Source organism: Mus caroli, unplaced genomic scaffold, assembly GCF_978045245.1.
Source record: "Mus caroli unplaced genomic scaffold, Mus_caroli_1 scaffold_1, whole genome shotgun sequence".
NCBI lineage: Eukaryota > Metazoa > Chordata > Mammalia > Rodentia > Muridae > Mus > Mus caroli.
Genome location: NW_028227256.1, coordinates 6,884,125 through 6,898,498, shown reverse-complemented (window position 1 = coordinate 6,898,498; position 14,374 = coordinate 6,884,125). Strand labels below are relative to the sequence as shown.

The following is a 14,374-nucleotide window of genomic DNA, read 5'->3' as shown; positions in this document are numbered from 1 at the left end:
GAAGAGGGTGTGACAGATGGCAGCAGAAAGGAGGCACACAGGGAGTATGTAGACTACTTTCTCCTCTGCTCCCAGCCAAAAGTTCTGAGCCTATTCTCTGGAGACATTGGAAGCTTCATTCACTCCCAAAGGGGTTTATGATCCAAAAAAAGATTTGAATCTCCAGTCTAACTTTGATTCTAAACTTATTTCAGCTCTATATAAATCTGTTATAAACTTGCTAGCAAAAAGGTTGTTTTGTTTTGTTTGTTTGTTTATTAAAAAATTACATTGCTTCTATACAAACTTATACCATTCCAGGAAATAACCTCCTTTATTCTAAAATACATACTTCCCAGGCATTAAACAATATAACACAGAAATACAAATAAGAAGTGGCCAGCTAAAATCCCAGAACTCTGGAGGTTGGACCAGGATGATTAAGTGGTCATGGTTGTCACCAGCTAAACAACAAGTTCAAGGCCAGCCTGAGTCAAAAGAGGTCCTAAAAAAAATTCAAATAAGACAATCCTAATCTCAAGTATTTTACAACCTAGGTGGGGAGCCAGATCTGCCACAATTGATGTAATGTATAATGTTGGCAATGCTAAGGACATTGTTAGCTAGATAGATGTTAACACATTCTACACATATTATTCCAACCATGTTCCCATTTATGGACAGTTTTCCTTCTATATGTTTAATCTCCCTCCCTTCCCCCTCCCAAGCAGTACTGAGATTGAACCAAGGTCCTCAGTCATGCAAGACAAGCATTCTACCACTGTGCTACAACGGAGCTCTTCCTTTGCACTGATAGCAGTCCAATGATTGCTCTGCTGACCTTCCAGTCGGACAGTAGAGTTCATTACTATAATGAAGGGTAATACATGTTTCACTGAGAAGGTAATCAGAGCTAGTAGATGTACTTGAGAGTTGTATTCATCTTTCTGGAACTGCCTGTTGAGGGCAGGCAGGTAGGTCTGTCAAGTGATGCTCATTTCAGGGATCCTGTCTCTCAGTCATGACTTGACAATCTCTAGCCAAGCCCAGCAGAAGAAGCCCTGTGGAGGCACTGGGGCCCGGCCCTACCCCTGCCTGCCACAGAGCAGCTCAGCTGACAGTAGTGCAGACCTAGAGTTTGTAGTTCTCTGAAAAGTTTGATGGAGGGAGGGAAGAAGGGAAGGAGGAGAGGAAGACTGCAAAAGGAATCCTAGTTTTGGTTTTCGCCTCTTCTCCATTCACAGTAACATGGGAGCTGTGTGAGAACATGCTTTGCTGTTCACACACCACCTGCAAATCCAGAGCCTCACCCCCCCCACACACAGTCTCTCAAGGACAGACAATGACCTATAAACTCCACAGCTCCATTTGTTGTTGTTGGTGGTGGTGGTGGGTTGTTTTTGTTTGTTTGGTTGGTTGGTTGGTTTATTTTATTTTATTTTATTTTGTTTCTTTGTCAAGGGCTTCCACAAGTACTGCTTATATGTCACAAGGTGAATTAAACAACAAACAAGTAAAATAAACATGGCCTCAGGAAATGAAGTTGGTGAACATTATACATTACCACATAGTAACTGGATCTACAGTGATCTGTGGCACAGTATACATTCTGTATCCATGTGCAAAGTCTAGATCATTAGCAGTACAATAAAGAGACAGTGGGAACCACTCTCCTCTCTTTATCCTAACCAACCTCGGAGCGAAGGGCATCTTTTAAAATAGAAACCATCTCCACTGCAAGCATGGGGTGCTCTAAACAAGGCTAGCAGAACAGGAGGTTTGTGAGACACTCCTGCCACTATGTGAAACTGAGTATGTTCAATTCAGAGTTTTCAGATTTAGCTATGGAAAAAAATGTTAGGCAAAGCTCTCTTTAAATGTTTATTAACTCCTTAGGAAAATATATTTTCCTGAAAGTATGCCAAATACTGTTTTGGTTTAAGTCTGATTGGATGGCAACATTAGTTTATGTCTCTTTTTAATAAAAGGTGACCAAATTATCGAACTTCCTCAAGTACTTTTGGGGTGTGCCTGATGCATTTTAGTAATTAGGAGAGGAAATCTTATTTGCTCTCATGAGCTACTTTCCATTTTTGTTTCCATATCACAATTCATTCATGTAATTTCCATTTTCAATTGAAATATACCACACATACAAGGCAGAAGGCTAATGTATGGCTTGTCACTTTCATCTATGAATGCAACCATGCCACCTTTAGTAAGTTAATGTCAAAGCAAAACCAAAATCCTAAAGGACAGTAAGATTAAAATTGGAAGATTGGTAAGGTACAAAAGACAACGTATTAATAATTTGGTCTGGAGGGGTTGGAGAGATGGCTCAGCAGTTAAGAGCACTGTCTACTTCCAAAAGACCTGAGTTCAATTCCCAGCACCCACATGGCAGCTCAAGAGCTGTCTGTGACTCCATTTTTAGGGGATCCAACACCCTTGCACAGACACATACATGCATACAAAACATCAATGCACATAAAATAAGTTAAAGTAACTAAATCACTAAAAAGGAAAGAAGGAAAAGAAATATAGTTTTTGTTTTCACAAAACGTCCCCCAGGAAAAAATAAATTGCCCTGGAGTATTGATCAATGGTAGAACATATTTGCCTAGTGTCATATGTTCAAGACCCAATGAGCATGTGTGTGTGCGCACTCTCGTGCACACACCCACACCATTTAAACACAAACACCATCTAAACACAAACACACACCATCTGAACACAAGCACACAGACACACACACCATCTGAACACACACCATCTGAACACAAACACACAGACACACACACCATCTGAACACAAACACACAGACACACACACCATCTGAACACACACACACCATCTGAACACAAACACACAGACACACACACCATCTGAACACAAACACACAGACACACACACCATCTGAACACACACACACCATCTGAACACAAGCACACAGACACACACACCATCTGAACACACACCATCTGAACACAAACACACAGACACACACACCATCTGAACACACATACACACCATCTGAACATACACACCATCTGAACACACACCATCTGAACACAAACACACAGACACACACACCATCTGAACACAAGCACACAGACACACACACCATCTGAACACACACACACCATCTGAACACACACACCATCTGAACACACACACACAGACACACACACCATCTGAACACAAGCACACAGACACACACACCATCTGAACACACACCATCTGAACACAAACACACAGACACACACACCATCTGAACACACATACACACCATCTGAACACACACACACAGACACACACACCATCTGAACACAAGCACACAGACACACACACCATCTGAACACACACACACCATCTGAACACACACACCATCTGAACACACACACACCATCTGAACACAAACACACAGACATACACACCATCTGAACACACACCATCTGAACACAAGCACACAGACACACATACCATCTGAACACACACCATCTGAACACAAACACACAGACACACACACCATCTGAACACACATACACACCATCTGAACACACACACACAGACACACACACACCATCTGAACACAAGCACACAGACACACACACCATCTGAACACACACCATCTGAACACAAACACACAGACACACACACCATCTGAACACACACACACCATCTGAACACACACACCATCTGAACACACACACACAGACACACACACCATCTGAACACAAGCACACAGACACACACACCATCTGAACACACACCATCTGAACACAAACACACAGACACACACACCATCTGAACACACATACACACCATCTGAACACACACACACAGACACACACACCATCTGAACACAAGCACACAGACACACACACCATCTGAACACACACCATCTGAACACAAACACACAGACACACACACCATCTGAACACACACACACCATCTGAACACACACACCATCTGAACACACACACACAGACACACACACCATCTGAACACAAGCACACAGACACACACACCATCTGAACACACACCATCTGAACACAAACACACAGACACACACACCATCTGAACACACATACACACCATCTGAACACACACACACAGACACACACACCATCTGAACACAAGCACACAGACACACACACCATCTGAACACACACACACCATCTGAACACACACACACCATCTGAACACACACACCATCTGAACACACACACACAGACACACACACCATCTGAACACAAGCACACAGACACACACACCATCTGAACACACACCATCTGAACACAAACACACAGACACACACACCATCTGAACACAAGCACACAGACACACACACCATCTGAACACACACACACCATCTGAACACACACACCATCTGAACACACACACACCATCTGAACACACACACACCATCTGAACACAAACACACAGACATACACACCATCTGAACACACACACACCATCTGAACACACACACCATCTGAACACACACCATCTGAACACAAACACACAGACACACACACCATCTGAACACACACACACCATCTGAACACACACACCATCTGAACACACACACACAGACACACACACCATCTGAACACAAGCACACAGACACACACACCATCTGAACACACACCATCTGAACACAAACACACAGACACACACACCATCTGAACACACATACACACCATCTGAACACACACACACAGACACACACACCATCTGAACACAAGCACACAGACACACACACCATCTGAACACACACACACCATCTGAACACACACACACCATCTGAACACACACACCATCTGAACACACACACACAGACACACACACCATCTGAACACAAGCACACAGACACACACACCATCTGAACACACACCATCTGAACACAAACACACAGACACACACACCATCTGAACACAAGCACACAGACACACACACCATCTGAACACACACCATCTGAACACAAACACACAGACACACACACCATCTGAACACAAGCACACAGACACACACACCATCTGAACACAAGCACACAGACACACATACCATCTGAACACACACACACCATCTGAACACACACCATCTGAACACACACCATCTGAACACACACCATCTAAACACACACACTCCATCTGAACACACACACACCATCTGAACACACACACACCATCTGAACACACACCATCTGAACACACACCATCTGAACACACACACTCCATCTGAACACACACACACCATCTGAACACACACACAAAGATCAGATTATGTTCAGTTTCTAAGAAAATCTATTGAAGCAACTCTTCCCCTTAACTCTTTCCAAGGTGAAAATGAGGTGGCATCCACAGTATATTTTTACAAGCTATATTTAACATCCAAGGTGAGGAGCAAGCAGGGTTGAAAGCAGTACATGTTCCAAAAGCAACAATCTGTTGCACACTTCCTTCAAGGCTCTGCACATAGGCAGTTGTGCCTGCACACAAATCGGTGCACCACAAAGCAACAGCTGTCCGAAGACAGGGGAATGTTTTTCCCGTCTCTTATAAATGCATGCAGCCTACACGTGTATATTTACACAAGTCTGCTTTCCCTGGAGGGAGGAAAAATTCAGACTTATTGACGTTGTTTCTGACCCTCAAACTGAACTTGATACTATCAAAGTATGCTTTAATTAAAGATTAGGTCTAAATTATTTTTTACTTAAAGTCTGGTTCTGAACAAATGCCTTCACTGTTCAATTAAAAATAATGTATGGTATTAAATAAGCAAAGGCAGCACACATTGTCACTTCCCTCTGTATTTGTCACAGTGAGCACTTCTGACAGATGTTTCCTTTCTTCAAATATGCTAGGGGGTGCTTGAACCTTGGTGATTTAAAAAATAGACATTAAACCCATAGCTGCTGCTCATAAGATCCACCGAAAATACATGTACAGCACTATACCATGAAGAGAGCAAATGGCTACTTAACTATCTCCCAACTCCAAGCCATGCTGATACCCATAGACCCATGTATTTTGCTAATTTAGAAATACATTTGTGAAGGGTTAGGTCAGGCTGGGTTTTAGATACCTTTAAGGAACACGCATCCCTGGGACTCGTAATTCACAGGAATGTGTTCCCTCCATGTTGGTTACCTATTTGTGAAATACCTAGTTAAGGCATTTGCTAAGATGTGGGAGGAAGTTTCTTTGAATTAAAGGTGGATTCTAAGGCTGGAGAGGTAGCCCAGCAGTTAAGAGCATGTAGGCTGTTCTTCCAGAGGTCCTGAGTTCCATTCCTGGCACCCATATGGCAGCTCACAGCTGTCTATAAGGGTAGTCCCAGGGATCTATTACCCTTTTGTGCTGTGCACGTGTGCATGCAGATGAGAGCACCTACATGTATAAATAAATCTTTTTAACAGATTCTAATAGTTAAAATAACTGGCTTTCACAACTGGTGATGCTGTGTTTAAACAGTTGTAATAACAGATCTATGTGCTTCAAAAAGGATTTTAAGAACTGTGATAATATATTTAGGCATAAAACTCTAGGATGCTTTTACATAAACTTACATGCAAAATCAAAAACATTTTTAGTTTTATTTTGCTAATCTTTCCTTCAGTATACTTAATTTCACACGCAACATAAGCATCGGGTGTATAGGTAGATAGAAACATTTTGATTTGCAGTTCTCAAAGTCTCTTGAGAGTAAGAGACATCCCTAAGAGCAATAGTGGAAAGCAACATAAAGATTTCCATTATAACAGGCTAAGCTAGTGTTTGGACATTCTGGCTTCAATGCTGTCAATATAAGCCTAATAATTTAACATAATTCTTTTTTGTTTGTTTGTTTGTTTGTTTTTCAAGACAGGGTTTCTCTGTGTAGCCCTGGCTGTCCTGGAACTCACTCTGTAGACCAGGCTGTCCTTGAACTCAGAAATCTGCCTGCCTCTGCCTCCCGAGTGCTGGGATTAAAGGCGTGAGCCACCATGCCCGGCTTTAACATAACTCTTACTTTCCATTTTAAGATGCTTATATTTTGAAATATAAATCTTATCATTCAAATAATTTTTAAATACCAGACTTCTTCAATAAAAGAATATTCTGACTCCAATTGTAAAGCTCTCAAGGACTCCACTCAGAATATTCCCAGGTCCAGGAAGGTCCAGAAAGTCACACAAGTGAGGAAGTGACTAAGATAAATGGACAAGCACAACTGTGTGCAGCTAAAAGCACCACAGGCACAAAGGCCCGGAGCTATGTGGGCAGGTCTACATGGACTTGAGAAATCAGAGCTGCTGGCAAGCAAGAGCTCTAGGTTGTAAAGTGGTTTAAGTAAATATTGGTTCAGTCTTTGTCTTTAACAGTAACACATTAGAGCAGGTGGAGAGCTGGCTCATTCAGTAAAGTGCAAGAGGTCCTGCATTCGAATCTCCAACACCTACATAAAGCCCAGGCCTGGAACATCTTTACAGTTTAGGGGGTGGGGATGGGTGGTTCCCTGAAGCTCACTGTCTGCCAACCTAGGCAAATTGATGAGATCTAGGCTCAGAGAAGAACCCTGGCTCAAAAACGTCTAAACAAACAAAAAACAAACACAAACACAAAAGGTGTAGAGAAACTGACAGACAAGGACACCAAAAATCAATCTCTAGCCTCCACATGCACACATATGCACACACACACAGAGGAAAACAATACATATTAGAACAGGTAAGAAATAGAAATAAGTCTCCAAATATTGATAAATATGGAGTTCCTAGAACTCATACACTAAAAACAGGAAGTGAAAAATGAGGCCGCATAGCACAATAATTTGATACATTACAAAATTAAATATACAGTCCAATCCATGCACAGAAAATTTCCAAGGTCAAATGAAAGTCTACACCCAAAAGAAACTTTACCTGGGTGTTTATAATGTGGTAATTGTAATCACGAAATACTTAAGGCAACCACATATATCTCAAGTGGGATATAGATAAACAACCTGTAACATATACGTATTATACATGTGTATTATACATACACACACACCCTAAGAACGCGATTGTGCAATGAGAAGAAATGAGCCATTGATATACTAAACATGAATGGGTCTCAAAAGCATTAATTGAAATTAGGTACATTTTAAAAGAAACCTACAATGTGCTTCTATTTGTGTACTATTTTGGCAAAAGGGCCATAGTGACAGAAACTAGATCACGACTCACCAGGAACTTGAGGTGGGTTGACTTCAAAAAGGGAATTGTGGCAGATAACGGAGTGTTCTGTGTCCTTATTCTCATGGTACTTGTAGCACTGTATATACATCTCAAACTTAAACTATTCACTCAGAAGGATACATTTAACTATAAAAGGTGTTTGTTTGTTTGTTTGTTTGTTTGTTTTGAGACAGGATCTCTTTTTTGCCCTGGCTATCCTGGAACTTGATATGTAGACTAGGCTGTCCTGGAACTCACAGAGATCTGCCTGCCTCTGCCTCCCAAGAGCTGGTATTAAAGACATGTGCCACCATACCAGGCTAAAAGCTGTTCCTTGATTTAAACAACAAATAATTGAAACCAATTTATTGTTAAATGTATACAAAATATATGTATAGTATAAAATGTTTAAGCATTTTATTCTATGCTATGTAATATTTGCTTTCTAGCTTTAATCATAAAGACAATCTTAACATAACTCAAATAAATTTAAATACATTTAAAAGACTTAAGAATAACTTAATAATTCTTAGAGCCTGGCGTGGTGGTGCACGTCTTTAATCCCAGCTTTCGGGAGGCAGAGGCAGGTGGATTTTTGAGTTCGAGGCCAGCCTGGTCTACAAAGTGAGTTCCAGGACAGCCAGGGCTATACAGAGAAACCCTGTCTCAAAAAACCAAAAACATAAAAACCCAAATACTCGATAGTATGGCAAAGATTATAAACATTAGTGACAACCTACTTGCTTGATCTCGGCCTTAGCCTTTTACTAGGTATTCAACACTGGCCAAGTGGCCCAATCCTGGAACCCCATCCTCAGCTTTTGTAAAGGCAAACTGAGAATAAACCTGTAAAGCGCTCAACACATGAAAAGTGCCATGTGCTGCCTGCTACTTATGAAATAGTTGATATGAAATAGTGGAGTTTTAGAATTACCTGTAGTTAAAGTGACTGAAATTTAACTATAAAAGTCTCTCACAGGAATTTGGACTTAGAATCAGTCTGCATAGAATAGCAAAGATAGGACAAAAAAGGAGAGGCTCAGTGGTCTGGTCTGTGAACCTCAGTCTTCTCACACACTGTTGGGCATCACCTGCTCTGCTGCCAGCCGGGGCTGTCCAGGTGAGCAACAGGCTAACTAGAAAGATGTCTCCAGGCGTCTCTGCACAGCCACAGCCCACCTAACCTCCCTATGTCTGTGTGCCTCTCAAAGCAGGGAAGCCTGGATAGTTAGGAACCTTTTCTACCAACAGTGTGTCCTGGGTTCTTTATCATCTTTTTTGCATGTCAATTAAATGCTGGTGTGTTTTTGTTTGTAAATACAGGAATCTGTCCTTGAAGGAATCTGAAAGCTTGCTAACAAAAAACGATATCCATGAACCTCACCTTCTCCAAAACCCAAAAGTAAAGGAAAATTTGTCTGAGAAAAAGGAGTAAATTCAGCCTCGAGTGATTTGATTTCTTCATAGAACTAGGCAACAGCATGTTTTGAGGGTTTGTAGACTTCACTTATCTCGGTCTGTAAGTTGTTTGTTTCTTTATAGAATCTGAGACTTTGCTTTATGTGCGTGAATTCTGGGATCTATTTACTTTATTAGCTGTTAAATAAAATTTACCAGGAAATAAAATGTGGTTTCTTATTATGTGGTTTCTTATTCAACACAAGTCCTTTTGAATCAAGGAAATCTGAGTGTGCTTTCTAAAGCCTAAAGCCCATTACAGTCTTAGAATCACCGTGATTCACTGACAAGTCCACGTTCCGGTCCATCGTGGTATAAAAAGTCCTACGTTGCTAGCTTACTGCTTGGTATTCCCGACGTGGAAAGTTAGAAATCTGCAGCGAAATGTTCGCGAATCTATACTCGTCCTGCCCTCTGTGACATTTCATATCTGATACTCAGAACCTTCAAAGAGGAAACCGCTCTGATTCCTATCCCGGTTCAGAGAATCTGGCTGGGCTGAGGCGAGAACCGCGTCCGCCACGGGCTGCAGCACTGAGTCCCGCCGGCGCCGGGGCCAGCGTGAGCCTGTGGGCGAGCGGGTGCCGAGGCGGCAAGGTGGCCGTGGCGGTGGTGGGTCTCTAGGTCACGGTGTACTGAGGAAAGGCTTCTACTGCAAGAATCACCTTGTAGAATTAAAGGCGGACAGGGACGCACACTCGACGGCTCTGCTCCTGAAATCCCGCTGTACTAAACCGCGGGGTCCCGTCCCAGCTGGACCACTGTAAACTACTCTCAACCTTCCGGCCAGAGGGGGCGGGGCCAGGCGTCCGCCCCACCCCCGAGCGGTTTGATTGATGAGTCTGTCCGCCGAGGGGGCGGCTCCGGGACGCCGCTGCCCCTAACCCAAGGGCTCGGGTGGGAGACCCTCTCGGCCCGACGTGGCTTTGCTGGCTTCGGACGCCCACATAAAAGGCGGCGCAGAGCCTGGACAAGGATGGAGTGACCCGCTCGACGCCCTTGGCCGCCTAGCCCTGCTCAGCCGAACCCCGCACGGCCGCTGCGCGGGGGAGGAAAGGTGAGGTGACGCCAAGTCCGAGGTGAGTCCCGCAGCCCCGTTTCCCCGGGCGGGCGGGCGGGCAGGGTGTGTCAGCGGGGACCGGAGGCTGAGTCCTGGGCGCCTTCAGGAGCAGTTCAGCACCTGGGGACTCGAGGGCGAGGGCGAGGCCGGGGCTCAGGGCCGCCCGCTCCTTTGCAGTGCACGCCGGGGAAATCGGAGCGGGAGTCGCCATGGAGCGCGGCCGTGCCGCTAGCAGCCCACGCAGCGCGGAGTCCGCCCCGCCGCCCGCCGCCGCCCGCGACTGGAGCCCAGGACCGACCGGGACCGGGCCAACAGGCCTCAGCGGGGTCGCGGCGCGCTCCGGGGGTGGCCGTCCAGCCGCCGCGAACGCCGCGCGGGAGCGCAGCCGTGTGCAAACCCTGCGACACGCCTTCCTGGAGCTGCAGCGCACGCTGCCGTCGGTGCCGCCAGACACCAAGCTGTCCAAGCTGGACGTGCTGCTGCTGGCCACCACCTACATCGCCCACCTCACCCGCAGCCTGCAGGACGACACCGACGCGCCGGGAGACCCCGGTCTGGGCGCCTTGCGAGGCGACGGCTATCTGCACCCAGTTAAGGTAGGCAACTCTTCTGGGCTCGGAGCCCTCGAGTCACACTGTCACCGCCTGAGCAGATCCCACCGAGCTGGCATTCCTCCCAGCCACCTGGGCGATGGTGACAAGGTCCCCACTGCAAGAGGCTGCTGCTTAACAGTTTGCAATCTGGAGGCTGGAGCGTTTAATTCTACCTGGGCTCGCACACAAATTTCTCAAGCTTGGTAAAGATTTTCGGTCTTTCAGGGTGAAAAATAGGTCGGCTGTTGTACCTTCTGACTACCTGGTAACAACTAAGTTACATTCATGCCTTCGAGTGTCAAGTGTCTTTAACTTAAAGAGTTGCATTCCTACTGTCTTTTTCTTGAGCTAATCCAAAAGCTTCATGAATTAAACGGAATCGTGGAACTAATTCTTGGCCCCTAAAGTAATTATATATATATATAAAAAACCTGCCAAAATCATTAAAAACAAATGAAAGCATTCTGCATCCCCATAGAGTACAATTTCAATCACAGTTAAATCTTGTGGAATATACAGCCACCAAGAATGTTAGGAAAAAACCCATGTTTCCTTTAACTGTCATATTAGATTGCGTGTATGTTGAGTGAATTGGTCTGTATTCAGATTAGCCAAGAGAAACCATTTTGCATGATTTCTTTACATATAGGTGAAGTGGTCTTGAGTGGGACTTGCATTTTCACCGTAGTGCAGTGGTCTCTGCATCATCTTCTAGATTTCTTCTGAAACCTTCAATTGATCTTTCTCTTCAAAATGAAGAATATCTCTGTTTTCTCGATTTAAGTGTGCAGATTTGTGTCACTCTGTTCTGAAGTATTTGAACACAAATTCACACAATTAGAACTTGATCTTAAGTATCTAAGTGTTGAATAGATTATGAGTTAACAAAAATGAGGAACAACATTTTGTTGAAATGTAATAAAAACATCCTCTAATTTTATTTGTGTTTAAAATTATAGAGTGCATCTTAACAAAACTTACTTTGAAAATACTATTGACATGGTGGTAGACTTAAAACAGTTTAAATGTTAAGTGTGAAAACCTAAATTTATTTATAATAATAATAGAACTCATTCCATCCCCGAGTTTTATAGCTGAAAAGTCACTCATTACAATTTAGAGTTTTGTATTACAGTGAGCATTAAATTAATGGGATCCAGCTACCTCACTAATAGTTATCTCTGACTTGATGTTTGCCATATATCCCAAGAATGTCTATTTGAACATTAAGATTTCAATATCATAAGTAGAAGCTAAATGCCTCCCTCATAATTGATAAAATTTAGAAGGAGATCAAGTCATTCACCTCAGTGTCAAACAAGGCTTTCTTGATTGCAAAATGCTGGAGACATCGGGGTTAGAAAGAAACAGGCAGAGCAAACTAGCACTGCACTTGACTCTCATTAAAGTAGGACTTCTGTTGACTGCCACAAAAAGTGACTTTCCGGGGGATAGCACATTCTCACTTACTAACATTTTTATTCTTGTTTCTTAGTTTTCTTTGACATATAAAAAATTCCCCCGTTTGTGAGAGATGGTGCTGCACATTGGGGTGTGTGTGTGCGCTAATGTTCAAATGATGCTGCCCCGAACAACTGCAGCCACACTCCAGTCAGAGTGACATTGGCCATGGTGCTGTAAACGTACAAAATCATTTATTCATGCACATTACAAAACATTAAGTACATTATCATTATCTATAGTCACCTACCACAAGACAGAAAGCCCAAACTCCAAAGTGCAGGCTGCTTTGTGAAGTTGCCTGCCATTGCTGTTCTGGGCCTACCTAATCCTTCTAATGCCACTTTTAGCGATGTCTATTTTGTATATAACTGAGCACTTCTTCTTCAATGTTTTAAAGTTAATTTTACTTTAGGATTCGCTTGGAATTAAAATACAGTTAGACTTTCTCCATTTCAGCGATAGTCAGTCTCCTTAACTTCTTGCGGTTCTTGTCAAACACTCAAGTATGTTATTTTTACAGTTATAATTCAAAGCCTTTGCTTGTATCACTAGTATTGCTAAAAAGTCTTCATATTGTCCTATAGACTTTGTAATTTTAATCCTTACTAGCTAAATAAATCTCATTAGCATTAATGTATCTTAAAGTGTAAATATTGTATACCTTCACTGTCTGTCATAGGTACTAACTTTCAGATTCTTACTTAAGTACTCTCTTTTCAGAAGTGGCCCATGCGATCAAGACTGTATATCGGTGCAACTGGCCAGTTTCTGAAACATTCTGTCTCTGGAGAAAAGGCAAGCCATAGCAACACTTCAACGGCCTCACAGCCGTAGGTGTGTGGTGGGGTCTGGCAGAGCGGTGGCTATTGTTTTTAAAGACTGTGAAATAATTGTACTTATTGCATTGGACCTAACAAACACTGTTTCTGAAAGTTTACATTGGAACCTGTAGTGGAATATCAAAATCTGTATAAATAAATGTGGAATAGAATAATCAGCCCTATATAAAAATATATAGCTTATTTAGTCGTTGTGTCAATAGTAAAGAGAAGCTATTCACAAAAAAGGAACACACACACAAGCATAGAGTTGTACTCACCCAGACAATGCATACACTGTCTGTTACAAACTGATGTTTCCTTTTAGTTTTAGGTGACATGATGGTATGTCTATAACCCCAGCATTCCAAGATACAGAGACAGGCAGATCTCTATAAGTTCAAGGCCAGCCTGCTCTACATAGAGAGTTTGAGGCCAGCCAGGACTACATAGTGAAACCCTGTTTCAAAAAATAAATTAATTAAAAAAATAATAAATAAAATGTTTATATTAGTATTCAATTTTTGTGAAAGCCAGCATGTACTTTGAGTTGGCTATTTCAGTTAGAAAATATAGGATCATTATTCAGCTTGTGTGTATGAATGTGTGTGTGTGAAAATTGTTGCAACTTTTATCTATAGTTATTTTTTGCAGATAGAAACTGTATATGGAGTATTAGAAATGTTTTGGTTTTTTTATAAAACATGGTATGATCACCTTTCAAGAGGTTAGTCAATGTTAAGATCTAACCAAGCAGGCCAGTATGAGCAGAGGCTCAGGAGACACTGGCTGG

General features: G+C 42.8%; 2 protein-coding genes across 2 annotated transcripts in view; both read left to right on the top strand.

Annotated features, from left to right (window-relative positions):
* Positions 1-9,801, top strand: part of Ppp1r42 (protein phosphatase 1 regulatory subunit 42) — a 42,053-nt gene extending 32,252 nt beyond the window's left edge. Inside the window, exon 9 of the mRNA XM_021167540.2 lies at positions 9,512-9,801. Within this exon, the coding sequence (XP_021023199.1) occupies positions 9,512-9,623 (112 nt within the window). The 3' untranslated portion in view covers positions 9,624-9,801. The remainder of the gene's footprint in view (positions 1-9,511) is intronic.
* A 1,111-nt stretch (positions 9,802-10,912) lies between these two features.
* On the top strand, positions 10,913-13,857 carry Tcf24 (transcription factor 24). The gene is made up of 2 exons (XM_021167571.3): positions 10,913-11,302; positions 13,484-13,857. The coding sequence occupies exons 1-2, from the start codon at positions 10,916-10,918 to the stop codon at positions 13,595-13,597; spliced, it is 501 nt and encodes a 166-aa protein (XP_021023230.1). The 5' UTR covers positions 10,913-10,915; the 3' UTR covers positions 13,598-13,857.
* The last annotated feature ends 517 nt before the right edge of the window (positions 13,858-14,374 follow it).

What these genes read in the sequence shown, in the direction of transcription:
- Tcf24 (XM_021167571.3), top strand. Translation starts at nt 10,916, where the DNA reads ATGGAGCGCGGCCGTGCCGCTAGCAGCCCACGCAGCGCGGAGTCCGCC. An exon ending in GCTATCTGCACCCAGTTAAG is followed by an intron (nt 11,303 to 13,483) that starts GTAGGCAACTCT and finishes CTCTCTTTTCAG; the next exon opens with AAGTGGCCCATGCGATCAAG.